General features: G+C 41.8%; 5 protein-coding genes and 1 non-coding gene across 9 annotated transcripts; 3 read left to right on the top strand and 3 right to left on the bottom strand.

Annotated features, from left to right (window-relative positions):
• The first annotated feature begins 906 nt into the window (after nt 1–906).
• St4 (Sulfotransferase 4) lies at nt 907–2296 on the top strand. The gene is made up of 5 exons (XM_017145223.3): nt 907–1093; nt 1153–1387; nt 1447–1651; nt 1712–1838; nt 1890–2296. The coding sequence occupies exons 1-5, from the start codon at nt 1009–1011 to the stop codon at nt 2276–2278; spliced, it is 1041 nt and encodes a 346-aa protein (XP_017000712.2). The 5' UTR covers nt 907–1008; the 3' UTR covers nt 2279–2296.
• On the bottom strand, nt 2276–4184 carry PheRS-m (Phenylalanyl-tRNA synthetase, mitochondrial). The gene is made up of 2 exons (XM_017145222.3): nt 2906–4184; nt 2276–2509 (listed from the first exon to the last, which is right to left on the bottom strand). The coding sequence occupies exons 1-2, from the start codon at nt 4103–4105 to the stop codon at nt 2342–2344; spliced, it is 1368 nt and encodes a 455-aa protein (XP_017000711.2). The 5' UTR covers nt 4106–4184; the 3' UTR covers nt 2276–2341.
• Nucleotides 4185–4819: 635 nt separating this feature from the next.
• CtsL1 (cathepsin L) lies at nt 4820–12458 on the bottom strand. The gene is made up of 4 exons (XM_017145200.3): nt 12265–12458; nt 10911–11027; nt 5827–6041; nt 4820–5763 (listed from the first exon to the last, which is right to left on the bottom strand). The coding sequence occupies exons 2-4, from the start codon at nt 11007–11009 to the stop codon at nt 5052–5054; spliced, it is 1026 nt and encodes a 341-aa protein (XP_017000689.2). The 5' UTR covers nt 11010–11027; nt 12265–12458; the 3' UTR covers nt 4820–5051.
• Nucleotides 7836–8604, bottom strand: LOC108059774 (uncharacterized). The gene has a single exon (XM_017145201.3). It carries the CDS (start codon nt 8336–8338, stop codon nt 8087–8089), a length of 252 nt encoding a protein of 83 aa, XP_017000690.1. The 5' UTR covers nt 8339–8604; the 3' UTR covers nt 7836–8086.
• Nucleotides 12459–14594: 2136 nt separating the features above from the next.
• Nucleotides 14595–14666, top strand: TRNAW-CCA (transfer RNA tryptophan (anticodon CCA)). The gene has a single exon. It is a non-coding gene; the product is annotated as a tRNA-Trp (tRNA).
• A 521-nt stretch (nt 14667–15187) lies between these two features.
• On the top strand, nt 15188–26981 carry LOC108059769 (macoilin-2). 4 transcript variants are annotated; one of them, XM_017145196.3, is made up of 11 exons: nt 15188–15339; nt 19154–19577; nt 21363–21507; nt 21579–21705; nt 21767–21893; nt 21947–22557; nt 23072–23383; nt 24275–24379; nt 24441–25099; nt 25169–25361; nt 25423–26981. In XM_017145196.3, the coding sequence occupies exons 2-11, from the start codon at nt 19498–19500 to the stop codon at nt 25980–25982; spliced, it is 2919 nt and encodes a 972-aa protein (XP_017000685.2). In that variant the 5' UTR covers nt 15188–15339; nt 19154–19497; the 3' UTR covers nt 25983–26981. The 4 variants fall into 4 exon arrangements, with proteins under 4 accessions (XP_017000685.2, XP_017000683.2, XP_017000684.2 ...); XM_017145194.3 differs by having other exon boundaries at nt 21947–22713; XM_017145195.3 differs by having other exon boundaries at nt 15206–15299; nt 21947–22713.
• Nucleotides 26982–27038: the final 57 nt, after the last annotated feature.

Here is a 27038-nt window from a genome sequence, read left to right as displayed (position 1 = left end):
ATTCCTTATATTTAGAAGATATACTTTTACGAAAAGATGAATTTGTAAAAATGGTATAATATATAATATACCTACCGAAATCACAAATTATTTAACAAATTCAGATTTCGTAAGAATTTTGAATAAATAAGTATTTGAAAACTAGGCTACTAGAATATTTTTTCCAAGATCAAATTAACAATAACCAAAAGTTCAGTAAATAATTAAATTGAAATCGAAATTTGATTGTTATTAGTGTTTAAGCATACTGATATTATGATTAGATATTTATGCTAAGTTTCAGATACAGCAAAAGCTCTTTCACGCCAATAAATTAGTCAATTTAAGAGCATCGTTGGGTCTATTTTAAGACGCAACTTTTAGACCGAGTTTCGCCTTGAAAAAAGGTACAACAAATTAGTAAGAATTTTATTTAATAATTATTTACAAATTACGATACCAGATAATTTTTTCCAAAATTGAAAGAACAAGTACAAGTACTCTCAAATTTGATTGCGATTAGTTAAGCTTGCTAATAATAAGTTTGGATATTAGATGGTTAGCAGACTTACCAAAAGATATACCAAAATATTTAAAATATATATATAGTTATTTATACTAATTTCAGATTCAGCGAAAGCTCTTTAACGCCAATACATAAATTAGTTAATTTAAGAGCATCGTTGGGTCTATTTTAAGACTTGACTTTTAGGCCGAATATCGCTTGAAAAAAGGTGCAACCTCCTTTCAAGTCCCAATAAAATCTTACGTTGGTCATAAAGCTTCGACTGGGGCACACCTTTCTGAAAACTCCAGCGTCAGCGTGATTGTCCAGCAAGTACATACGATAAAAGTGAAGCAACAAGTACCGAGTTATTTAAATTGCGCTTAGCCAAGCAGCCAGCCGCAGAGTGCTTGACTAGCCAGGCCAGAAGCAGCTGGCACTTTCTCTCAGGCCCGAAAGCGGGGTCAAAACGCTTTCCCAACGGGCGGTTCCTCAGTCAACGCTGGCAACTGAACGCGCGAGCAATGGAAAAGACGCCTCTCGAGTTTCCTCACAAAATTCGCGATGTGGATGAGGCCACCAATGCGGAGTTATTAAACTACTTCCATGGTGGGTTTCTAGATTTAGAACTTCTATACAAGTTAATCCTTCAAGTCTCTTTTATAAAGGCGAGCGAACTGGCTTCGTTCAGGTTGGTTCAGAGGGATATTTCTTTCCCCACAAGTACAAGGAGGAGGCCGAGAGGTATTACAACTTTGAGGCACGTCCGGATGATGTCTGGATAGCCACGGTGCCCAGATCGGGGACCACTTGGACGCAGGAGCTCATTTGGCTGGTGGCCAATGGGCTAGATTACGAGCAGGCTCAGCAAAGGCCTTTAACTGAACGCTTTCCTTTCTTAGAGTGAGTTCTTGACGAGTTATTTGATCTTATATCTTATTTAAAGAAATCTTCTTTCCAAGATTTCCTCTTTTTGTGCATCCCAAAGTCAAAGAGGAGCTGCAGGAGGAGAACAGCAATTCATCTGAGGCCCTGGAGTTCATTGAGAAAATTTCCCGACCGGGTTACGAGGTTCTAAGCGAGCTGCCCCGCTCCCAAAGGCGATTTATCAAAACGCATTTTCCTTTTTCTTTGATGCCGCCCAGTGTGCTGGAAAATAAATGCAAGGTGCGTGTATTAAATTAAATAAATTTAAGTAAGAATATAAAAACTATAGCTCCTCTTTAGGTGATCTATGTGGTACGCGATCCCAAGGATGTGGCGGTTTCCTATTACCATTTGAACAGGCTCTTCCGCACTCAGGGCTACGTTGGAGATTTTGAGCGCTACTGGCGCTACTTTCAACGAGGATTAAGTGAGTTTACATTTGCAATGGCTGGCATGTCATAAATAATCCCTCTTACAGATCCCTGGCTCCCTTACTATAGTCATGTAAAGGAGGCTCGCCAGCTTGCCCATCTGGAGAATGTGCTCTTCCTGCGCTACGAAGACATGTTGGTGGATCTGCCAGGCGCCGTTCACAGCATAGCCAACTTCCTGGAGAGCCCAGTGAAGCCGGAGGATCTCGATGGGCTACTCGATCACCTGAGCATTAAGAGTTTTCGGGAGAACAAGTCTGTAAACATGCACGAAATGGCCTCCGTGGGAATCCTAAACAAGGGAGAAGCCGGATTCGTACGCAGTGGAGCCAAAACGGAACGCCAGCCGCAGCAGGAGTTCGTCGAGAATCCCAAGCTGTTACAAAGCGCCAACGAGTGGGTGGAACAGAACGTTAAGTGCTTCAAGACCATATAAAATACATGACTAACTTTACTGGTGTCGCTTTTTGGTTTAAATTGAAACAGAACTAGACTATGACTAACGTATTTGCACATTGAAACTATCCACGCTGGCGCTGGCGATCTGCTTGTGCACCTCGTTGACCTCCGCCTGGGTGAGGGTGCGCTCCATGTGGCGGTAGACGATGCGGAAGCAGACACTCGACTTGCCCGTCTTCGGGTGCTTAAACTTGTCCACCAGGCTGATCTGTAAATTAAGTAATCAGAAGTTATAATAATAGAAGTACGATTGGGAAAAGCTGCTAGTAGAGCAATATTTCATGAAATTTATGATTTGTTTAATTCAATTCTATGTAAAATAAATTGAATGAATGAATAATTTTTTATGAATTTTTTGAATTTGCCAGATTTTTTTGTGTTTTCTGTTGAGAACAATAAGTGGTAAATTTTTAACAAATCAATGTTAACTGCTTAGTAAATAAAATTCAGGCAGATTTAATCACAAAATTATGGGCCTTTCTTCTTCAAAAGAAATTGATTCAATTCTATTAAACTCAAAATTCTAATTAATTCATTCATATAAAACAAAAAATTCAGAATAATTCATTGATTCGATTCATGCAGGGCTCTAGCTGCCACGTACCTGTTCCACCATATCCCCGGCCACCGAGCGCACCAGATCGTAGAAATCATTCGGCGAGAAGCCGGCGTCCACCTCGATGTCCTCGGGCAGCCAAAAGGACAAATCGTTCGTGCACTGCGGGTAGTGGGAGATGGGTTTGTACTTGGGCAGATTGTGCAGGTCCTTCTCGCTGAACTGCGACAGGAAGCCGCTGTCGTTGGACCAGAAGAGCCGGATGTCCGGTATGTCGAACAGCACCATGGCCAGGCGCTCCAATCCGACACCAAAGGCATAGCCCATTGACTGATGGACGCCGGATCGCTGCAGTATTTCGTGGCGCATGATGCCGCAGCCCAGCACCTCCAGCCAGGTGTCCTTAAAGTGGATCTCCAGCTCCCACGAGGGCTGCGTGAAGGGGAAGTAGGTGTCCACCCAGCGGTACTTGATGCGCGGCCCAAACAAATCCTTCGTCAGGCCCACCAGCACGTGCTTCATCTCGTGCTCCATCAGCTTGACGGCCTCCAGCGTGTGGCAGGGCTGCTTGGTCTGGTCCATGAACTTGGCCGAGGGCAGGATGAGCTTGGGATCAGCCACCGAGCCAGACCACGTCTCCTCGAAGAGTTCCAGGCCGGGATTGCGCTCGAAGAGCTTGTCCTTGGTCACCAGACGCACGGCGTCCGCCTGGTGGAACACCGGGTAGTGGGTGCTGTCGATCTCGTCCCGCCGGTACACCTCGCCCACCACCAGGAAGTTGTCCAGCCCGCCCGAGATCAGCTCCACCTGGTGGGCGGTGGTGTGGGCGCGCAGCAGGTGCTGCTGGTTGACGTAGTAGCAGTCGGACTTCTGGCGACTCACATGGTCCGAGGGTATCAGCAGATTGTCAAAGTTCTGCTGCACCGTGACCACGGGATTGAGTTTGTCGTAGACGGAGAACAGGGGATTACCCCTTTGGTTGCGATACGCCCCATAGAAGTAGTTCACGATCCGCTGGCGGATGATGGACAGCGGGTGGTCCGTCTGCAGGTGCTTGTTGGCTCCCAAATAGGAGAGGATCTTGGGCGTCACGTTCGTCCAGCCGTCGGTGGCGTACGTGCTCCCATTGACCTCCAGCTGCGGCGGGGCCGCTGGCGAGGGCGACTTCTCCGGCGCCGCGCTGCTGGCCAGGCTCCGGGTGCACTGCGCCCAGTGCCGCGTTCCCTGCACGCGGAGTGTCAACAGCATCTTTATTGATTTCGGCTCCAATAAATTAACTTATCTCATTTTACGTTATGAAAACTGAACCCATCGGGTGGTCTATCGATTCTGGATGTGTATCGATGATTGGTTCTTGGGGCTATCGATAGCACTAGTATACAAGTTTAAACTTTAAGCGATTATTTTTAAAAACAGTTTTTTAAAATGTATTTTATTATTTGCAGAAATTAAAACAAAATAATAATTATTTTGTGTAAATTTCATGAAAATTGAAAGTAATAATTAGACATCGGCTTTGAGGTGAAATCGTTTATTTTATATTCGATTTAAAGCTTGATTTAGGCCAGCGGTCGGCAGCGTCCTATTAAGTGAGCATAGGGTTTTGTTCTGCCGGCGCGCTGCTCGCACACATATAACGTAGAACAGCGGTCTGCACACACACATCGATGAGCTGCCCAGTGCAAATTACTCACACAAATATAAAACAAAATGTCAACGTATGTGTGTGCCGACCGCTGATTTAGGCCAAACTTAATTGAGGTTTTTGTAAAAAAAATTTTAACCAATCAAATGTGGTTTTAAATCATATTTAAAAATAAAGATTTCAATTAAAATCCGATGTCTAGTAATAATACATTTATTATTAACGACTGAGTAAAACCTTTACTCCCTTTATAATTTCCATTTACCCAAATAACTTTGTATTCCAGATCATATCTTTATCCCAAAGACTTCACAGACTTGTTAAAATTATATACTTTTTATTTATTTTTCTACAAACATCAACATATCAGTTATTCATCTATATCGTACATGATGGCAGAGATACATGATTTAAATGGACCCAATACGAAATTAAGATATGAGGTTGGGCTAAATTATTAAAGTTCCTTTTTGAGATGCTTGCGTTGGTGTGTTTTTGTTTGTATATCATATCATATGAAGGCTGTGGCTAAAATACATCAGTTCCGGATTAGACCAGCGGATAGCTGGAGGCGCTGGCGATGCCGCACTGGTTCTCCTTGTTGCGCAGCATCTTGATGAAGCCCTTGTCGCCCCAGGTGGTGCCCCACGAGTTCTTCACCAGCCAGTAGTCCTCGCCAGTCTCCTCGGTGCCGAAGCCAACAACCAGGACGCCGTGGTCGAGGTTCTGGGAGTCGCAGGCGGGCTCGTTGTAGACGCCCTCGGAGTAGAACTGGAAGGACTCGTGGGAGGCATCGATGGCCACGGAAACGGGTCCGATGGTGGCCACAGCCTCCGCCATCTTCTTCTCATCGCCCTGGGGAATGTCGACGAATCCGCGGTCGGTGGCTCCGATGGTGGCCTTGTTGAAGTGGCACGAATCATCGATGGCCTCGTAGGCGTACGACTTCTCGGTATCGATGCCGCCATTGTCCTTGATGTAACGGAAGGCATTGTCCATGAGACCGCCGTTGCATCCATTGTTTCCATACTTGGTGGAGCAGTCGACGAGGTTCTGCTCGGAGAGCGAGACCAGCACTCCGGCCTTGCGGTAATGCTGACCCTCCAGCGAGCCCGTGCTGGAGAAGGCCCAGCAGCTGCCGCAGTGTCCCTGATCCTTAACTGCGGTCACAGCGCCCTTTGTGCGCCAGTCCACGGATTTGGGCAGCGTGACATGGGCGGGCGAGATGAAGGTCACTCCCTTGAAGCTTTCATCAGCGGCGCTGTAATGAAGGGGATAATTAAGCCGAGTTCTTGGGTGGTTATCTTTTCTAATCTTAATTTACCGCAGCTCCTTGTGCAGCGTGTAGTTGAAGCCGTTCATTACCGAGCGGAACTCGTGGTGCAGCATATCGGCGTACTTGTTGACCGCCACCTTGAAGCTCACCTTTCCCTGGGCAAACAGCTGGTTGTGCCGGGCGATCTTGTGCTTGTTCTCATTGAAGATCTTCAGGCGGAAGCGTTCCTCGGTCTCGTCATTGTAGTTCTTGCGGTGCTCCAACTGCATAAAAAAGAAAAAGTTCTCCTTTAGATAGTGCACTTTTATCATGGCTTATTATTTATTATCAATTTATTTTTAAAGCGGAATTTAAGCAATCTGTTTCTTCTCAAAACCGAAACATTTTCTAAAAATAATAAAATCGGACGTCTTTTCATGTTATTTAAAACACATAAAGATTTATCAGAGAATTAATTATAGATTTAACTGCCTAAGCTGTTAAAACCACAGCTTTCATAAATATCAATCATCGAACAAAGACTTTTGTATATATTTTTGGCTGAAAATTACATTTTCCTCACACGAAATAGCTTAATTTAGAATATATTAAACTTGAGGCGGAAGCCAGAAGTTCTTGCGGTGCTCCAACTGCATAAAAAAGAAAAGGTTCTCCTTTAGATAGTGCACTCTTATCAAAGGTAGACTGGCTTATCAATTGACTTTTTTGTACTTGTACTAAGATTAGATAGAAATAAAAGTAGAGCCAAATTGAAATGTTAGCTGTTCGAACATATTTGAAAATCTTGTTTTACGTAAACTGGATTTACGATCGCGGAGGCAAAAGTTCTTAATCTCGAGATAACCTTATCACAGCCCCGTCAACCTGGCACGAGCGAATCGCTCTATTAGTTCGCGGCCACAGTAGCACAGCCTATAAATCTAGCATGGCCAATAGTTTTAACGATTGCCCAACAACGGGCAACTGGGAAACTTGGTGTTAATGCTCCAGGTAGTAAACAAAGAATTTCATGGCAGGTAAAAGCGGAAAATGCAGGCTGTATCTCGCTGCATTGGTCCCCCGGATTAGAGACCTCCCTCCTCTCCAGTTCGGGGTTGTTTGTTCGACCCGCATATTTACACAGCACGGAAATAGCAAGAACACCAAACAAATGATAGCTATAAAGAGAATTGGAAGGCCCAAGCAAGAAGTCGACTGCTCTGCTATCCATTATGTTCAATGATATATTTTATAGGGGTGGGTTTACAAAGCCGGTATATCTTGAAAAATATTCTTCAATGGATATGAGTCTTGATTATTTATTATCGATTTTATTTTAAAAGGAATTTAAGCAATCCGTTTCTTTTCAAACCCAAAATGGGATTAGTAATTATATTTTTATAACCACGGACGTCTTTTCATGTAATTTAAAACCCATAAAGATTTATCAGAAAATTAATTATAGATTTAACGACCCAAGCTGTTAAAACCACAGCTTCCATATATATCAATCATCGAACAAAGACTTTTATATATATTTTTTGACTGAAACTTATTATTTCCTAGCTGAATTTAGAGTATATTAAAATGAAATTGCATTTCCTCAAAGTGTTAAGTGCTATAATGGTTTATCTCATTCACTAGAAGGTGTTAAGTGCCATGTTTTTGAGAATAGTATATAAACAGAATGCACACTCGACGAAAAGGCAAGTATCTATGTAGATTCACCGAACTTATCCTCAAGTTGATTGCTTTTTTAGTGGTTTTGAATGGCTCACAGAGATATTCTAGGGTACTCGTCACAATGAACTGAATAACCGAGTGGCGCTGTCATGTGAGAAACATGCATATGTAATTATTTTGGACATCAAAGCGGAGCAGCAGATCAGCAATTGTCGCCCCAAATGGACCGGATGGGGTGCCCGGTCCACGGCAGACTCGTATAATTGACATAATTGATTCGAATTTATGGAGACATGCATCCAAAAAGAACAGAAAAACACCGCCCCGTTTCCACTTGGGTGAGAAAAGCACACTGACCTATTGATTTTCCTTGGGTTCTCCTCGATATGGCATGATAAAATATTCACACATCTTTTATTTGTATACTTTTTTAACAACTTAAAAACCGTAATTAAATGCACGTGCGATCCAGGCACTCGACGTATACGTACTGTATATCTTGGAATATCTCTAGGTTCTATTTCTAGACCTCTAGATATATCTTTTAGCTTAGGAAACTTCGTTGCAGTTGAGAGCTTGGACGTTATAGGGGGTACAGTGAGTATCTGCGAGCTATACAGGCTGATAGCTAATACGATTTTAGATCCTACAGGCGCTCCATCTCGATGGCACAGCTATCATCCTCCTCCTGATCCGTGGGTGCGGTGGCCACTTCGCTGGTGGCCGAGTAGGTGGCCTGTGGAACAGGTTGTTGCTCCTCCTGGCTCTTGTACTCCCGCCGCTTTCGCATGATGTAGGCGAAGACGAAGCCGTTTATCACCAGCATGGCCAGGACGATGATGGTGGGCCACACGACGTCCACGGAGACATCCAGACTATTTGCACTGGCATCGGTCATCGTTCTGGGTTTTATGTAATTACCCCGCTATTACTTTGGTTTTTCTTGGATTTCTCGCAGCACGTTTTTACGATGACGCGCGTGCTTTTCTTGGGGGGCTGCTTCTAGCTGGCTCCTTTTATTTCTTTTCTCTCAAATTTCTATATATATTCTTTACTGGCTCGCTGGCTCTCCGCAGCGTTCCGTTTGCTTGGAGCGTCGGCAGGGAAATAACAAAAATACTACTTCTGCTTTGGTGGTGGCTCTCGTTCGGGTGGGAAAAAAAGAGCCGAGTTCGAACACTCTGCACTTCGTATCGCCGAAATGAGAGGCCAACCTACGTAGGCAAACTATTTGGGATTGCGAGGAGGAAGCGGCGTACTCTATATATTTCTTGATTTCTTCTTATTTTTTTTTCGTTTGGTTTCTTTTTTTGCAACGCGCGCGCATTGTGGGCAGTTTTTCAAAACGAACCGGTTTTCGAATCGCATGATTTATAAGGATTTCAGGCGAGAGAGGTGGGTATATTCAAATATGTTTGCGCCAACCGGTTCGGTTGTGTCGAAAAAAAATAAGAAAAAAATCCATAATAATAAAGAAAGAAAGAGACTTTTGCAAGTCAGCCAAATTTTTCCCCATTATTTATTTATTTACGGCTGCCTATTTGTTTGTGCACTTGCCGTTCGGATTTCGCGCTAGGGAGCTTTCGCGGCTCTCGGAAATACCAACAAAATGCCAATTCTGATAAGCCCCTCGCGATCTTTCGTCACGCGTCATTTCCAAAACGCTCGCGACCCCCCGTCGCCCGATAATGTTTTTCAAAATATTTGCCCATTATCGGAAACTGAAACGCATTTATGTGAAATTTTAGTGCTTATCAGTAGTGTACGCCATTGTGCGCTGGTGACTTTTGCAGCTGTGCATTTGCAAGCGCAACTCTGGCACTTTGGACTGCACACAGATTACAGAAGATGGCTTTTCGCTCGCTTGAGTGAGACTAGCAGATAAGTCGGCTGGAAATCAAATTTGAATTGCGCGCCTATTCTTTTGAGAGCAGGCATGGGCAGCATTGTTTTGGCAGTGTGACCATGCTGACTGTTTTTGATATTTTACACAATACTTAACGGACGCTTAATTTGAAAAAGTAAAGTAAGCAAAGTAATTACAACATTAAATAAAATTAGTGATTTTAATCAGTGATTTTAAATAAAATATTGGTGAGATTTTTTCGTCAGTTAAGCTCGCATTTCTTTTGATTGCAAAGTGAATAGCTGGTTTCTGTAAAATTAAGGAACCTAGTTATTTGGCGGAACATATAAATTAAGATTTTAATACCTTTACTTTGATTTCGATTTTATTTTGTGTAAATTTAATACTTAAGCTAATTAATATAATGTAGATGTTATTCTATCATAGAATTTCTATCAATGTAGTTGCTAAATTGTTTTTTTTTATGGCTTTAAAAATCAAAGTTTATTTGCAGGCTAAACACGATTTAAAAGATAGTCCTAAAAATCATAAAACACAACGCTTTAATAGCAATTTCCTAGGAAATATTCCAGTCTCGATTTGCAAAATTTGCCAATAAATTTTGTTTTTATAAGTACTTTTATTCATTTGTTATGTTGATTTGGCAAAAAAAAGAATTTAAATAAAAAAATGATGTGTCATAAAATTTAATGTTCCTTAAAAAATGAAAGGAAGTTAAATGAAAAATCCCCACATTCAAGAACTTATCAAAAAAGAATGCGGGTGGCATTTGGAATTACATTTCCAAATGAAAGATACACCATTAAAGGGGAAATCCAAAGCAATTCAAATAAATATATGAATATTTTTTATCACACGGGATCTGCACAGCTAATTGTTGTTTGTACGCCCCCATTTGTGATTAGTGCCGCTTGGCACGGCACTTTGGAAAACAACTATTCAGCAAAATAATGGAATAAATCCCGACCTTTCACTCGCCCCGATAAGAAATGGACGGCACTATGGGTACATTCAACTAGTTAATAGAGAATCCATCAAATGGGCACACAGAGTTGCGAGACAATGGGCGATTAATCAATGAAACTACGGCTACAGGCAATAAAATGTGCAATCTGCAGAAGGGGGCAAGAATCAAAGACTGAATTAGGAAACAATTGCTTGCGAAAAATGTGACTTGCTTATCAGTGGACCAGTTCGAGTCTTGCACGGCTTATCAGCTGGCCGACTGACTGACCCACGATTGTCCCAGTCCATCCAAGCGATGTTTACGGATGGGCTAAGCCCGGACAATGGTCATGTGAGCCGGCATGTGACTGCTCAGCCTAGACTGTGGACTTATCTGGACTTTCTTCTTTTTGAAGCAGCCGCTGCAATGCAGTGCATTCACATTATGACTCAATCGAGAAGAATCAGAATCGTCGTCACAAACGGAAGAATGCCAGTCCAACTATGCAAACAAAGTCTGCGCAAGACAAAGGCCCAAAAATACAATCAATTCAGGCATTAATCATCGCCCTTGTTACCCGAGAACACTTGTTGTGCTCCGATTTCCTGGGGTGACAAATCGAAAGTTTATCCATTGATCATCCCGGTTGAAGCTCACCTTGAACGCATGCCATTCCTCCTTGATAACGTCGGCGAAGGAAACGGCCTGGGCCACCGCCAGCAGGGCCAAAAGAGGCAGCAACACAGCTGTGCGCATTTTGAAGAGTCGGAGAATCTGTAAAAAAAAATCACACAATTAGTAAGTTAGTTAGTACAAAAATCCCAGTCACGTGAAGCTTGACCAGCCACAAACCAGATTTCCGATAATTATAACTATAATATAATGATTTGGGTAATAAAAGGTAGACAAAGCTTATAAAAAAGTTAGTATAAAATTCGAAATCATTCGCCATTTTTAATCTAACCTATTTAAACTGGGTTCTTTGATCTCAACTATGACTCAGTAGCTGGAATTATAATTTATTAACATTATTAATGGTAATTAGAAAGTATATGTCACAAAATTATTGGTTCTTTGCTCTAAACTTTTTAAGCATTTTTAAAAAATAATCTTTTAAAATATATAGAAGTAGTTTACGGTAAAAACTGGTTTATTTTACACCCATAAAATTGGTAAATAATTGGTATTATTATTTTGTTAATTAATTTTATTTAAAAAAAAAATTGTATTATAATAAAAAAATATAAAAATTTCTCAGCTTTTAGGGTTCGTTCCTAAAAACTTTAAAATTATATATTTTCTAATTTCTATTTTTCTAAACTTTAATAAAAAACTGGGCCATATGGCTTCGTTTTATGATGTTTTATAAAGACCACCGATTTGCGGGGCGTTTATATGTGTATAAATCGGCGTTTGCTTTGTGATATTGTTTAGTTTGTTGTTTTCGAAGTCGAAAGGTACGTTATCTTATCGGCCATTCCACTTTGCTATATAGCTTCGTATTGCTTTTCAAAAAGTCTGCCATTTTTTGCGTTTTTTTTTATTTACTGTACTGTTTTTGCGCCCATTTTGAGAAAACGTAAGAGGCATTTGATAAAAATTGTTATTTATTTATTGTGCAAATGGGCCTGCAATTTGTGCCAAGTTCGAGGGCGAAAACGGGTTTTGAAATTCAAGGTGATTCATCTACGAGGGGAATATTGGTATCAGGTGCGATAAAGCCAACAAAGACTAGAAAATGGGTCAGCACAAAGCGGAGAGCAGTAAAATCTAAACAAAGAAGCGCAACAGAATAGGAGATAAAAAGGGGAATGGGGAAATACAGAATATGGGAATAGAGGAAGATGCCGACTTGAAGTGTAATTAAAGTGTAAATAAGTCGAGACAAAGGCATGACGCAATTGAATTCAACAAGTCTAACGGCTACTTTCAATATAAATATTTAGCCGACATTAATGCAGGGCAGGTTTATTTGCAAAATGAACTGCAGGGAATAATATTTTCAACTTACCACTCGGAACTGCGTCGCAGGAAATGTAGCAGATTAACTGTTTTTACCACTGTTGTTGCGCTTTTTTTAATGGCCTGAAGTACACGAAAGTGCAAGTCAACCGATTGTATTTGTCACGTCGCAATTGAAGCTCTGCTCCCGAAGACTTTTCGCTGTTCAATAAAAATCAGCAGGAATTGTTGTTCGAAAGAAATCTTAGGCAGTAATACCGCGCAGTGAGTTCTGGAAATGCCAGAAAGTGCGTTGGACAGGCGGTCTATCGATAACAGCGGCGGCAGTGATGCCATTCTAGCTCTAAAACCGCTTAATCTGACTGGCTTTAAAAAACAAATTCCGTTAGATCGAAAATCTATTGACCAACCACACATTTTATAATAATATTTATTTGTATTTTTTTATGCAAATTTAAATAAATATTTGAGATTAATTGATTCATAGAATAATACAGTTTTTTCTGCAAACTGAATTAGGGACATTTATTTTCAATATCATCAATACGGGGCTTTCAATCTAATATTAGTAATGATTGGTTTTTCTATAAATAAATTCTTTAGTTTTATGATTTCCCTAAGGACTATATTTTCATATTTACAAATAAACATATACATTGACTGAAAAATGCACACAATATTCTTATTACATCGGCTTACGTCTAAATTAAGGTCAGCTTTCTGATACGTGCTTCTTCAAATGTATCCTTAGCTCTTGTCTACTCATAAAGCATTCTGAGCAGTGGGAACACTTGAACGGTCGTTCACCTGTATGCTTTCGCAGGTGAATCTGAAGATTTGTATTCTGGGTGTAGGCCTTTGGGCAGTGGGAGCACTTATAGGGCCGATCTTCAAAGTGGGTTTTTAGGTGTCTCTGAAGATTTTTGTGTTGGATGAACGTCTTTGGGCATTGGGGACACTTGGCTGCTCGTTCTCCTGAGTGCGTCTGCAGGTGGTCCTGAAGATTTCGGTTCGATTTGAAAGCCGCGGAGCAGTCTGTATGAGAACACTTGAACGGACGTAAAACCTGGTGGCTAATTAGATGTCTATTAAGAGCTGAAGTATCCGTAAAACTAGCTGGGCAATTTGGGCATTTGGACGGCCGATATCCTGTGTGTTTTCGCAAGTGAAGATTTAATTGTGCGACTTGTTTAAAAGTCTTGCCACAATACGAACACTCGGTAGACCTACCGGCCAAATGAAATTTAATATGTTTCATAACTCCCTGATTTTTATGAAAAATTTTTGGGCAGTAGGGACACTTTTTTCCCAAGGTGTGTGTATACATGTGTGTTGCACGTTGCCCTTTACTAAGAAAAGTAACGTCGCAGAACAAACACTTGTGCTGTCCTTCGGAATTGTGATTTTTCAAATGCTTCTTAAGCCCTACATTGTATTTGAAAACCCTTGAGCAGTGTGCGCAACGGAAGGGCGACTCTTCTGTGTGGGTTTGCAGGTGCTCTTTTAGTTGAAACTTCCATTCGAAAATCTCTAGGCAGGCATAGCATTTATGCAAGTTACTATCATCCACACTGGGCTCACTGGGAATATCATTTCCATCTTCTGGCAAACCGTTTTCGACCACCTCGATTTTTACTTCGTCCAGCGACGGATCAATATCGCAGTCTGATGTCAGGCAGCTTTCTTCATCGAACTCGTCCTCTCCAGGGGCTCGTTCTTCACCAGCAACAGGTCCTCATGAGGTTCCTCCTGGTCTCCCAAATCATCGGGATCTTCTTCCTTAACTCGAACCACGTGCTGACTATCACATTTCGCATCAGATCCCTCCAGTGGATCCCGGCACTTTAGCGACTCCATTGTTCTGAAATTGAATTATGACTTAGAAATCGTCTTTACATTATATTTACTTTCTTACGACCCCTTATAATTAAACTAAGAACCAGCTGATAATAATTTCAGTTGGTGGTATATTGTATGTTTTTTAATCTGGTATTTTATCGATATCCCTAACAACGTTAAAAAACAGTTGCACAATACTGATTACATCGTTGATCAATACTGAAATTCAAAAGTTTGGCGGAAGGCCAGAACCTTGGAAATTAAAAAAATTAGTCTAAAATCTTTTTACCATGGATTTTTTTTTCCAAACTTAGCTTGTTTGGACTGTATCTTTATTATGGTACACGACGTAACTTTAAAATGGCCACGCAGGTGGCAGGTTCTTTAGGTTCCTCTTCTGCATTAAATACAAACATTCTTGCTTCCACTGAACCACCGATGCTGTTGAATAGGCGGAGAACCATTCTGATTTGATATTTTACAGTCTGGTTCTGCTGATCTTTTGCTCATTCTGGGTATTTCACACCCCTCCCCGCATCTGACTCCGTGGCGCAACGGTAGCGCGTCCGACTCCAGATCGGAAGGTTGCGTGTTCAAATCACGTCGGGGTCAATAGGTTTATTTTTATTTTTTTTTACTCTTTTTTAATTTGTTTTACTAGTAGAATCTTCTTTTTTTTATTGTTTTATTAAGTAATTAATATAAAAAAAACATTTAAAATAACCAATGTTTAGGATGCATAGATCGGTTTGGGAACCGGCTAGTGTCCACCGTATTTCTACACCACACGACGATTTATCGCCTGGTTTATTTTTGGCAATTTTTCAACAGTCTATTATTTATCGCGGTCTCTAAATCAAAAATCAAAAATAAGGTAAATTAAATATTTTAAAGCTTATACTAACCATTTTTGTTAGTTTATACTAAAGTAATCCGTTTAAAAGATTACTTTTAAACTTCCAAATCGCTACCCCTAGTAAATGTCGCAATTTCAACTATTACGTCTTTTTTATTTTTTTACACGTTTTTTTAAATTGGTAAATAGTCGATTAAAATAACAGTCCGCTATTCGATAGATGCAGAGAAAATATCGATTTATCGCAAATACTCTAAACATCGATGGGGCCCAATGACCATCGGCTGAGTTCCATCTCTAATTTCGAAGCGTTCGAGTTTTCGATTTCGTGTTAAAATATACAAAACGCAAGTCAATCGATACGATCACCGGAATATTTGTGCACAACGGTAACGGTTACGGGGACAGAAAATGCAGTGCTAATTGAGTGTAAGCATCGGAGGAGTTGTCAAAGTGAACAGAAAGGAGGAGCGAATTTCGGGTGCCAAAGAATCCATCCGTACACACACGCACACAGCACGCAGGCCGAGGCACATACACATGCTCAGAGACACAGCGCATTTGGTGGAAATGTGCAAATTGTATTAGAAATCCGCTCGAAAGTAAATAAATTCAGCAGCAAAGCCAGTGAAAAACGCAGTGAAATAATCCAAGGGGCATTGAGTGCGAATGAAAATGCCTAAGGCAGGCCCCAAATACTGAAAAAACGTGTGCAATTTTGCAGTGCTTTTTGGCTGTGTACATCGTAGTGTTCGTGTAGGTGAGGAGTGTGAAAAAAGAAACACATAGGTGTCCCTGTCCGTGTGCCCAGCCGCCAACAAACCACACACACACTCGTGCATACGTAACCGCAGTCGACGCTGGCAGAGCAGCCAGAGAGAGTGCAAAAAGGATGCTTCCTGGCTGAGAAAATGAGAGGAGAGAGCCGAAAGGATGCTTCCTGGGCCAGAAATGTGGATGCTGTTCGAAAGCTCGGCGAAAAACAACTTTTCACTTGGTCCCTTCCGCCGCTTTTGTTGTTTTTGTTTTTGCTGCCCTCTGCCTGCACAAACATGCATACCCCCACACACACACAGATGTTTTGTTTTATTCTAGCTATTTTCGGAAAAAAACGAAGGTGATCAAGACAACCGGCACCGTTATTTATTTGTCTAATTTATTACCAAGCTGCTACTTCCATCTGATAAGCACCCTACCCTACCGATAAAGGCCAAACCACAACATTATTGGAGCGCTGTTATCGCCAAACTCGCTCAAGTTATGCAAAAGCTGAAACCAAATTACCGCATTTTATCAAAGTTCTTTAGCCTTTTGTTGCGCGTCGAATCTTGTCGCCCTGACGTTGTTGTTTTTCTTCCATTCGCTTTTGGTTTTTCGTTTTTGTTTTTGTGGCTTTTCTAAATGCGACGAGCGCTTACGTGTGTGTGTGCACTGTGCGTGGGAGTGTGTCAGTGCGATCTCTTTTTGGCCAACGAAATGCAATTGGGAAAGTGTGAAACAAAAGAGAGAGGGAGAGCGAACGAAACAAAGCAGGCGAGAGAGAATCAGTGCACTTTATGAGCCGTTGAAAACTGTGGGTCATTTTAATGTTACATACTCGATCATATCGGCCCACAGAAATATCATCTCAAGAAACGATCCTAATCATCTGGTAGCCGTGGAATCTCTGTTTACTCAGTGAATGAGGACTAAGGACTTCTTAGGACCTCTTAGTACCAAGATCTCAGGAACTATACAGATTGCTTCATATTCCAAGCGATAAACTACATTCACAAAGATTGTTTACAGTTGATTCATCATTGTAAAGCAAAAATATGTTGTTTTAGTAAAATATTGTTATTCTGTTAATCAGCTTTATTTAAGAAGAAAACATAATTCAAAAGACTAGATTAAGGATTTTGGACGGCAGATTCATAAATAGTATGATGTGTGATACCTAAAAAAAGCCAACTCACTAGTCAATAGACCTTACCGATTTATGAATGGGTTAAAAAATTAGTTTCGCTTAAGCGGCAATAAAGACGCCAGTTCTTTTGTGAACGGGGCCTCAGGCCACAATTCGAAATAAACATTTATCGACGGTTAAATGTTGCTTAATAAACACAGTTACTTTCCTATTTTTAAATAGGTTAGTCACAGAAGCTTTTACCTATTAAAAACCAGATGTTGACGTTAACAGAAGTATCGAGGATTTACTTATATTCCAGTAGCTAGAAACGAAATATAGCTAGTAGTAAGTAAAACTCGATAGCATTAGGCCTTATCTGAGACAGCCCTTTTGGCAATTATGTATATTTGATTGCCGATGCAGACTGGGGGGATAACAAAATGGCGGATACGAACTCAGCCAGCCGAACAGTGGTGCGAGCAGGAAGCCCATTGAGCATTCAGGTGTCCATTTGTGGTCCATCACAGGACGAGATACCGAAACCGAAACAGAAACAGGAACAGGACAATCGAGCAACAGCACCAGACGTCATCGGTGGTTAAGGGAGCTTCCTCTTCCTCTTGCTCCGTTTCTGCTTCAGCTTCTGTTGCTTTTGCTGCCATGTGGCCATGCGATGGATGCGCTCCACTTTTGGATGCTATTTATAAACCTTTTCACCCGTATACATACACACAAGGATGCCAGGCGAGTGAATCTGTTTCTGATTCTGCTCTGCTTCCTTGAAATCTGCATAGTTCCGCTTCCGATTGAGTTGGCGCAGCCGCATTGCCACGTCCGTTCCATATCCATATCGTCATGTAGCTTTCTAGCCATACCCCCACATCCCCACATTCATCATATCCATTAAATCTTGTATTGGCGCAACAGCGAGTGTGTGTTGTGTTTCACGTTCCACCGAATTTACCGGGCAGCATCCACATCCACATGTTGAAAGGCAGTGGGCACAGCGCATTTCCCTTCCCGGGTTCCCTTTCCAGGTCCCGAAACTCAACTCAACTCTCACACTCTCGAATTACCCGTCGTTGCATTGATTTGTTTGTGTTCGCGAGTGAGTGTGCGTCTCTTCCGTCTGCACTTGTATTTTTCAAGTCCTTTTCCAGAGTTTATTTTAGTGTTTTTCAATCGGCTAGGCCTGTTTAATGGTTTTACCATTGAAAAAGTTATTTCTTTTAAAATAGTGCTATTAGAAAGTTATATAAAAGCTGGTAAAAATCAGTAAGACTAATGGGATCTGTAGACTAAGTTTAATCGTCTTTCTGATTGACCAAAAAGAAAAATATGAAAAGATGTCCTTTATAATAACTTGCTAGTGTGAAAAATAAGAACCACGTTGGGAAAATGTATAAAAATGTTCTTGAGATTATATTTCATTCCATGGCTAATTTAATATATTTAAGTACTGTCTGTGCATTAAGTGTCATTAAAAATACTCGAATTCCACCAATCTCCAGCAACTCGCAGAACGCCTTATTGGCACGTATCTGAGTACACACACCGCCAGTATAATCTTATTTTCTCTGGCCCACAGGTGTGCTTTTAACGCTTTTCGAATCTCTCAGAAGCTCATGCATATCTCCATGTATAAGCGATTTATTATTGAGAGGCTACTCGTCGAAGTACAAGAATAGTTACAGAGATATGCGATTTTCATTGCATAGTTGGGTGTCGTTTTGAATAGCTATGGAATTTCATCAGAAACAAAAATCATATTTTAATTAAAATACTATTGTAGATTATAGTATAATTGTATTGTTATTACATTTAATAGTCACTCCATGTGTTTAAAAATCAGACCTGCGAAATGACTCATAATTGCCAAATTGGAAGATTGCGAACTTCAAAATAATTTCACAATATTTAAAATTCTCTGCTCTTGCAATGACTGACATTTGATAAATTGCAAATTGATTACTTAACATCCCGATGAGTCAATTTGCTCATTTCCTCAGCTTCTTAGGCATTATCTTAAATTTTCTTTGGCAATAGTTGGGGCGTTGAAATTTGGATATCTCTCTAAATTTCAAACGCCCGCACTTGTAACAAAGCGAAAGTGCATTTAACAGAATGGCAGGCCTAAAAATAACATTTTTGCTTTTACTTATTATAAGATGCTTGATGATTTTAAATAGGAGTAGTGACATTTGTTCAATTTCGGCTGAGAATTCAATGCCAAGAGGATCGTATGGGATGGGATTGGATTGGTGGCATTTTCTCACGTTTTCTCTCGGTTGTTTCGCATCTCTCATTCTCAACCCCTTTCTTATTTCGTTTTTTTCTTGTGTCATCTGTTCGCAGTGTGAAAAGTGAAGAAAAGCCGGCTCAGCAGGAGGCGAAAAACATTTTCCAAACGCATCAGATGTAAATGAGATGCCGTCGCGCCGGCAGCAGAGGCACCAGCAAGCAAAACCACGCCGACATCGCCTCCGGAAATACCAGGAGCCCCAGCAGCATCTGATTATCAAGTGAAGAGTGGAGTGGAGTCAGCACCCAATCGAAGTTCGAAGCAGTTGAATAAGTCGACATAGTTTAGGATATAGGATATATAGCCAGGGAGCAGGAGATCAGAGCAAACTATCCAGGGGAAGCAGGGATATCATCGAGCATTTCGGGAGGAGGACGACACACGCCGCGCATCCAAGATGAAGCGACGCAACGCCGATTGTGGCAAGCTGCGGCGGCCCATCAAGCGCAACAAAATCACAGAGGGAATGTACGGCAGGTGAGCTAATCATTGACTATATAATCAAACTAAGTCTTAAAAAACTTGACTGAAGAAGGTATTTTAATTCTTAGGAGGGTAACTTTGAGTTTAATGAATTACAAAATACTTAAATGATTATTATTAAAGCAAAATCGTTGTTGAAAATAATTTAGGTCGTAAAGATAAAGAAGAATTTTATAAAAATAATATTAAATGAGAACCTAAATAATAAAATTTGGTTTTTATTATAAATAATGATCAGGCTATAACTATTTCTAAGGTAACAAAAATGTCCAAAATATTATTTTCAATTTTAACTATAATTATAGTGGAAATAAATCTGTTAATATTTGTTCTACTCTTCAGAATCACTTGAAAACTGTTGAAGATTTCAAAACCAATAGAATTTTGTGACAGCCCATTAATTAAATTATGATTTTTCTTACAATCAAGCTGTTTCTTAATTGAGGTAATAAAGATACTTTTCGATTTATTTGGCATGCGAACTGCTGCCCCCCAAGTCAACTTGATGATTATCAGATTTCTTGAGTCGCAAGAGAACGACCACCGAAATTCCGAGAGTGTGCTGCTCGTGTGGAGGAACTTGTGTGCTCCGCTCCTCTCGCTTTTTATTATTTATACGTTTGTTTACTTTTTGATTGCGCCTTAGTGCTGTTGTTTTATGATGTTATGCCTGTATTTATTTGGACGCTACTCGTTTTTGGCATTTTACCCGCCTCTTCGCACTTCTGTTTCGTCACATTTCTAAATCTCTGGCTGTGCTCATCTCATTAAACCTTTTTTTACTGCCTGATTGATGGATGCTGATTTCTATCTGGGGTCTCAGAAACATGTTATTTAAGTTGTGACCCTTAATCGTTCTCATTTTGATGAAAAAGCATACGCATAACAATTTGACTTGGTTAATATTGTTTATTCGAAATGATTGGTGTTGTCGTACACAATTAATCAAATTAACAAATTTACAATGGGAACTGTTCCACGTATTTCCTGTTAGATGAAGTTATCTTGAAGAATAGTCTAATTTATAACGCTTAGATACTGTCAATCTGTTGTCAATTACTAAATAAAGTGGTTTTCGACTTTATGGAGGTAGGGAAATTTAATTTGTGAAATGTACATCATACTTATTAAAAAAACCTATAAGAAATAGGGTTATTTCTACCTTATTTCATATCAATAAAAAGCCGATCTGATTTATGTCAAATTTAAGATTCTAACCAGGGACCGTAAATAACAGTTATTTGTGATTTTTATTTTAAAAGACCTACTGAGATTTGTACAAGATTTAATCAACAATTTAACTGGTTTTTATGCACTTTATAGACATGAACAAATAACAGTTAATTTGCTTTCCAGATTTGTTGAAATGCATATACTTTGTGGACAAAAGTAAAAAGAACTTTATATTTGACGTTTAAAACCAAATATCACAGTAGTCTTTTTAAAATAAAAATCACAAATAACTGTTATTTACGGTCCCTGATTCTAACATATCAACATAATATTTCGTCATTTCATAAAATATACCAAATGTAGTATTTTTTGAGCAAATAATATAAAAAAGATTAACATAATCTTCATTCATATCAAAATGATATGAATAACTTGATCTTACAAAAATATCAAATTGACCATTACCATATTTTTTTCTGTGTATCTTTAAGGAAAGGGTACAAGTATTACACCTTTTTAGCATAATAATATTTATTAATATATTATAATATTTATTTATTATTATTACTAGATCAATTTCTAAAACATTTCCCCTTATCATTGCAGCACAACAGTTCTGTACATGAAGTTTCTGATCCTTTGGGCCATCGTGATGGTTGCCGACTTCATGTTCATGTTCCGCTTTGAGTTCTTGTGGCCATTCTGGCTGCTCCTTCGCTCCGTGCACGATTCCTTCAAGTACAAGGGACTGGTAAGTGAATGGAGATGGAGATGGGGTCATTGAGTTACCCACGAATCTATACGGGCCAACTTCATTTGCAGGCATTCTCCGTACTGTTCGTGTGCATAGCGATAACGTCGGATCTGGTCTGTTTGTTCTTCATCCCCGTTCACTGGCTGCTCTTCGCGGCCAGCACATATGTTTGGGTGCAGTACGTCTGGCATACAGGTGCGTCATTCTCGGGACCTCTCTTGCTTTCTGGCCTAACCATTTACCCATTTCTTTGCAGATAAGGGGATCTGTTTGCCGACCATAATACTCTGGATGTTATTTGTCTACCTGGAGGTGGGCATCCGATGGAAGGACAGTCGCCACATGCCGCACCTGGATCTCTGCCGGCCGTTCGCAGCGCATTGGTGAGATGAAAGCAAACTTAACTAAACTTATTACTAAATACTCTTCCCTTTAGCATTGGCTATCCGGTTGTCACGCTCGGATTCGGCTTCAAAAGCTACGTGGGCTACCGCATGCGCCAGCGCAAGCAGCGCGAGGTGGCCAAGGACAACGAGTTCTACATGCAGCTCCTGCAGCAGGCGTTGCCCGCTGAGGAGGCGACGGCCGAGGAGGCGGCGGCTGCGGGGGCGACAGCCGCATCCAGCAGCACCGTCGTGGTGGCCAATGGATCAGCCAACACGCCGGCGGCCCTGGTCGCATCATCATCATCATCTTCGTCGGCGAATGGAATTTTGGCCACTGCCACGCAAGCACAAAACCATCATGAGCATCATCACAGCGGCGGCGCCGGCGCCAGCAGCAGCAGCTCGAGCAATAGCAATCATCACCATCACCACCATCATAACAACAACAGTGGCAGTGGAAGCAGCAACCACAACGGAGGCGGCAAGGACAACAGTACGAGCGACAGTACAGCGGCGGCTGCTTCCTCGTACTCTGCAGCGGCTTCCTCGGGAGCGGGAACGGCAGCATCTGCAGGTTCAGCGTCCACCGGCTCATCATCATCATCGTCGGCGACGGCGGGCAAGCAGTCGGCGGCGTCTGCTGCATCCGCGGCCACAACAGGTGCAGCCTCAACCACTTCTTCTTCTTCTACTACTCCCGTCTCAGCTCTCTCTGCTGAGCAGCAGCAGCAGCAACATCCGTCGGGGGCTTCTTCCGCCCGTTCTTCCTCCTCCTGCACTTCCGACGGTGCCGACGGTGCTGACGGTTGTTGTGGTGGTAATAATGCATTCTGCTGCTTTCTGCTGAACGAACCCACTACTAATTTCTACCAGACAGACATTTGTATGTTTCTGTATGCGCATGTAACCCATGAACCCATCAATATCTATCTATTGTGACCTCCAGCGAGGCTATCTAACCCACAGCAACCACAGTCGGCAGTTGTCAGCCCCTTCATATCATTATGCTTCCTTCTGCAATGCAAATCTAATTTCGATTGCCAGCAGGAGGTCGCCCGAACAACTAATAACGTCCCCTCTTCCCTCTGTCACGAATCAATAAAACACAATTATGTTCCACCGTCGACGCGTATAAATAAACATGCACTTAATGATCTATTAATATATCCTTTCAGCAACCTCCAATGGTCACGCTGGTGGTTCAAGGAACCATCGACGCAGCATGGACAAGGATAAGCATCGCAACAAGGGTGACGCCGCCGATAATGAGCACAACAATGGAGCGCGACACGGGGGTAAAAATAGCAGCAGCAGCGGCAGCAGCAACAACAACTATCACCAAGTCGATAGCGGCGCTGCCACAGCAACCACAACAGTAACAGCTACATCAAGTAATAGTAAGGATAAGGATAAGGAGAAGTCAGACTGGGATAGTAGCACCAACTATCCACAACAACAGCAGCAGCAGGGGGGCAAGGAAAAGCACGGTGAGTGGTGTTCCCACCTAAGATTTGAGTGCTTTTAAAAGCGCAACCAGATAGCTATTAATCTTATCGATTTCGTTTGGTAATCAGCGTAATTAAGTGTTTAATAATAATCTATTTCGCTCGAGAGAAAGGAAGCTACCTTCGGCCAGCCGAAGCTTATATACTCTTGCAGATAAAATAATACTCACTCGGTGCAGTTCCAGGGATTCCAGATTCAGCGTTTCTATTTTTGAATTTTGTTTTTAAGTAGTCAAGAATTAAAACGCCTACTTCCTACAAAGTAACAATGAATTTTCTTATATATGTTTGAATATTCCTATGGGAGCCTTAAGATATAGTGGTCCCATCCGGCTCGCTCCGACATATGTACTACCTGCAATAGAAAGAAGACTTTCGGGAAAGTTTCATCGCGATAGCTTTAAAACTGAGAGACTAGTTCGCATAGAAACGGACAGACGGACAGACGGACATGGCTAGATAGACTCGGCTATTGGTGCTGATCAAGAATATATATACTTTATGTGGTCAGAAACGTCTCCTTCACTGCGTTGCAAACATCTGACTGAAATTATAATACCCTCTACAAGGGTATAAAAATTAATTAAAATTAATTTACACAGATACAATTGATATGAAAAAGAAAAATAAATATAAAAATATTAAATTTAATGTAAAAATAGTGGATTTAAAAATGTTAAACTTTGATTTTAATGACGTTAAATATTTAAAGTAAATATGACAAATATTGTATGTAATATTTTAGACATAGATATAAATGTTTTCAAATTAATATTATGTTTCTTTGAGAGATGATATGTTAATGATGCAATATATTTAATGTACTATTTAGATGACATGTGGTTATTAATTTTTCCATTTCACATTTCACAGACAAAAAGGCGGCTAACGCTGTTCCCAACGGAAATGCCAATCACCTTGAGGTCGAGGAAACGGCCAGTGTGGAGCCAGCACCACCTGCTGAAAAGGCACCCAAGGGTAAACTCAAAAAGGAAATCATAAAGCGTTATATACAACTAATCCGAAACTCACTTTCCAGGTCGACGCAATCGCGGCAAGAAGGATAATGCAGCAAAGGACAATCACAGCCATCAGCAGCAGCTGGCTCAGCAGCAGAAGGAAAAGGACAAGGAGAACACGGCCAACAACAACAATAACGACGCAAGCTCAGTCTCATCCTCGGCCAGCTCCACCTCGAGCAATGCCATCGCCAACCTGGCCAGCAAGGTGGTCTCCAAGATCTGTGAGACCTGTCTTAAACTAGAGGCCGATGTGAAGAAGTATCGCACTGAAATCAGCCACATGAAGCAAATCGAAAACGAACTGCGCCAGAAACTAGACGCCAATCTCACCAGCAAGTCAACGCTGCAGGCCAAGCAGAAGGAGTGCGACGACCTGGAGAAGCGCATCCAGGAGCTGAACAACGCTCGGCACGCCGACATGCTCAATCTGCAGACGGTGGAGCGGCGGCTCAACGAGGAGCGTCGCCAGAAGCAATCCCTGGACTCGCAGCTGGCCAACGAGAAAAAGGCTCGCAAGGCGGCCGAGGAGAAGGCCGCTCGGCCGGAGTGCAGCTCCCAGTGCAAGCAGCGGCGCCAGCAGATGGATGAGGAGCAGAAGCGACTGCGGGGCGACCTCAAGCAGACGGAGGAGGCCAAGCAACTGGCCGTCGAGCACGGACGCAAAGTGGAGCAAGAGGTGGGCAGAAAATTTAACTAATTGAAATTATTCTTACCTTATTAAATGTATTTACTTGTATATCTGTAGTACCGCATGCTGGAGGCGAAACTAAGGAATCGCGAATCGTCGCAGCCCGACCCCGAGATGCTTTTGAACGCCCTGGCTGCCATGCAGGACAAGAACGCAACGCTGGAGAAGAATCTCTCCGCGGAGACGAGAGTCAAGCTGGACTTGTTCTCGGCTCTGGGCGCTGCCAAGCGCCAGATTGAAATATCTGACAGTGAGTAGCGATCTAAAATCGGGCGATACTGTAGCTAATTTGATTTTATCCCCTCTTTCAGACCATCGTCGCTCCAAGGAGGATGAGGTCATCGATCTCAAGGCAAAGATTGCCCAACTTTTGGCCGTGATGCCAGACAACTTGTGCATGAACACCGGGCCGCATGGACCGGCGAGCAGCTTGCTGCGCATGAACGACACGCCGCCGCTGCAGTCGGGACCCGGGCCGTCCTCGCCCATGCTCAGCCTGAGCGCTGCGCAGGAGTACCAGCAGCATCAACAGCATCAGCAGCATCAACAACACCAGCAGCAGCAACATCACCAACAGCAGCAGCAGCAACACCAACAGCATCAACATCAGCAACACCAGCAGCATCAACAACATCAGCAACACCAGCAGCATCAACATCAGCAGCAGGGAGGCGGTGGTCCCGGCTCCCAGCAGCAAATGGTGCCCGTCAGCGTGGCCGCTGCCCTGCAGGTGGCTGCGGCCAATGCGGCTGCCGCCAACGGAAACAACGGCTCAACGCTGGATCCCAATGCCAGCGTGTACACGCCCAAGACGGGCAACATGATGGTCGTGTCGCCGGTGGGCCTGAACAACAACGGGACGGATGCCTGACGCCAACAGCAGCCGCCGCAGCAGCAGCAGCAGCAGTCCTCGTCGTCCTCGCATTTGCATCTGCGACGACAAGTTTGAGATTATTATACTTTATATGAATTAGGGAAAACAAACGCAAGCAACCGTCGCCACAGCAAACGATGAGCAGAGTTTGCCTACAATATCTGAATGTCCGTAATATGAATAAGCAGTTTCCTTTAAAATTTAAACACCGCCACAGAAGCGCCGGCAGCACTGATGAATGCAGCTCAAAATTGCTAATGTTTTTGAAAATCTCCAACCAAAATCACAATCAGTTTCCTCATTGAATCTGGCATTCCAATTGAAATTTCTCTTGAAGCTGCCCCGCCACCACAACACAACACACACCACACACACATTCAGTATCTCCCTCTTAACACGAAAAGTAATTGATTACTTTAACCAGATGATTCGAGAGCTCGAAACCCGAGACACATTTGAAAACAATAAGAACAGAACACAAAAATTTCTAAAAATAATAACAAAATGCAAATGGCAATTCGTATTTTTAATTGATGAAGCAAGCCAAGAAGGAACTACCCGCAATCGCGATCCTTTGTACAATGTTTTTCATTCTTTTACCAAACGCTGTGAGAGAGTTGGACCAACCTTAGTGATGGCCTTGATCGGGGGGCGACCAGGACAGCAGCTGTCCTGCATGACCTCGGCCCCCCAACTCAATGGAATATATATTTTTGAAGTCTGCGCCCTTGATTTATTATCTCATTAAATTATTTTTGTTATAAAACCTTAAGTGTATGCTATTATTTAGAACTTATCATTTTTGAAAAACCCACAAACATCAAACGAAAACGATTTTCTTTTAAGTTTTAATTTATTTTTGTTTAGTTCTGCTGTTCCTAAGAAACAAAAAATCGAAAACAACTAAGAGAAACGCTTTGGTTTATTTACGAGAAGTGAAACGTCGACTATTTTGTTTAATAATAAAATAACCTTTCGCTGCAAGAAGCAAGTACATATGATTTTGTTGACTTTTTGGTTGTGTTTGCTTGATTTCCCTTATTGGTTCATAGC

This window comes from Drosophila takahashii, chromosome 2R (assembly GCF_030179915.1).
Source record: "Drosophila takahashii strain IR98-3 E-12201 chromosome 2R, DtakHiC1v2, whole genome shotgun sequence".
Classification (NCBI taxonomy): domain Eukaryota; kingdom Metazoa; phylum Arthropoda; class Insecta; order Diptera; family Drosophilidae; genus Drosophila; species Drosophila takahashii.
This window is presented reverse-complemented; position numbering and strand designations above follow the sequence as displayed.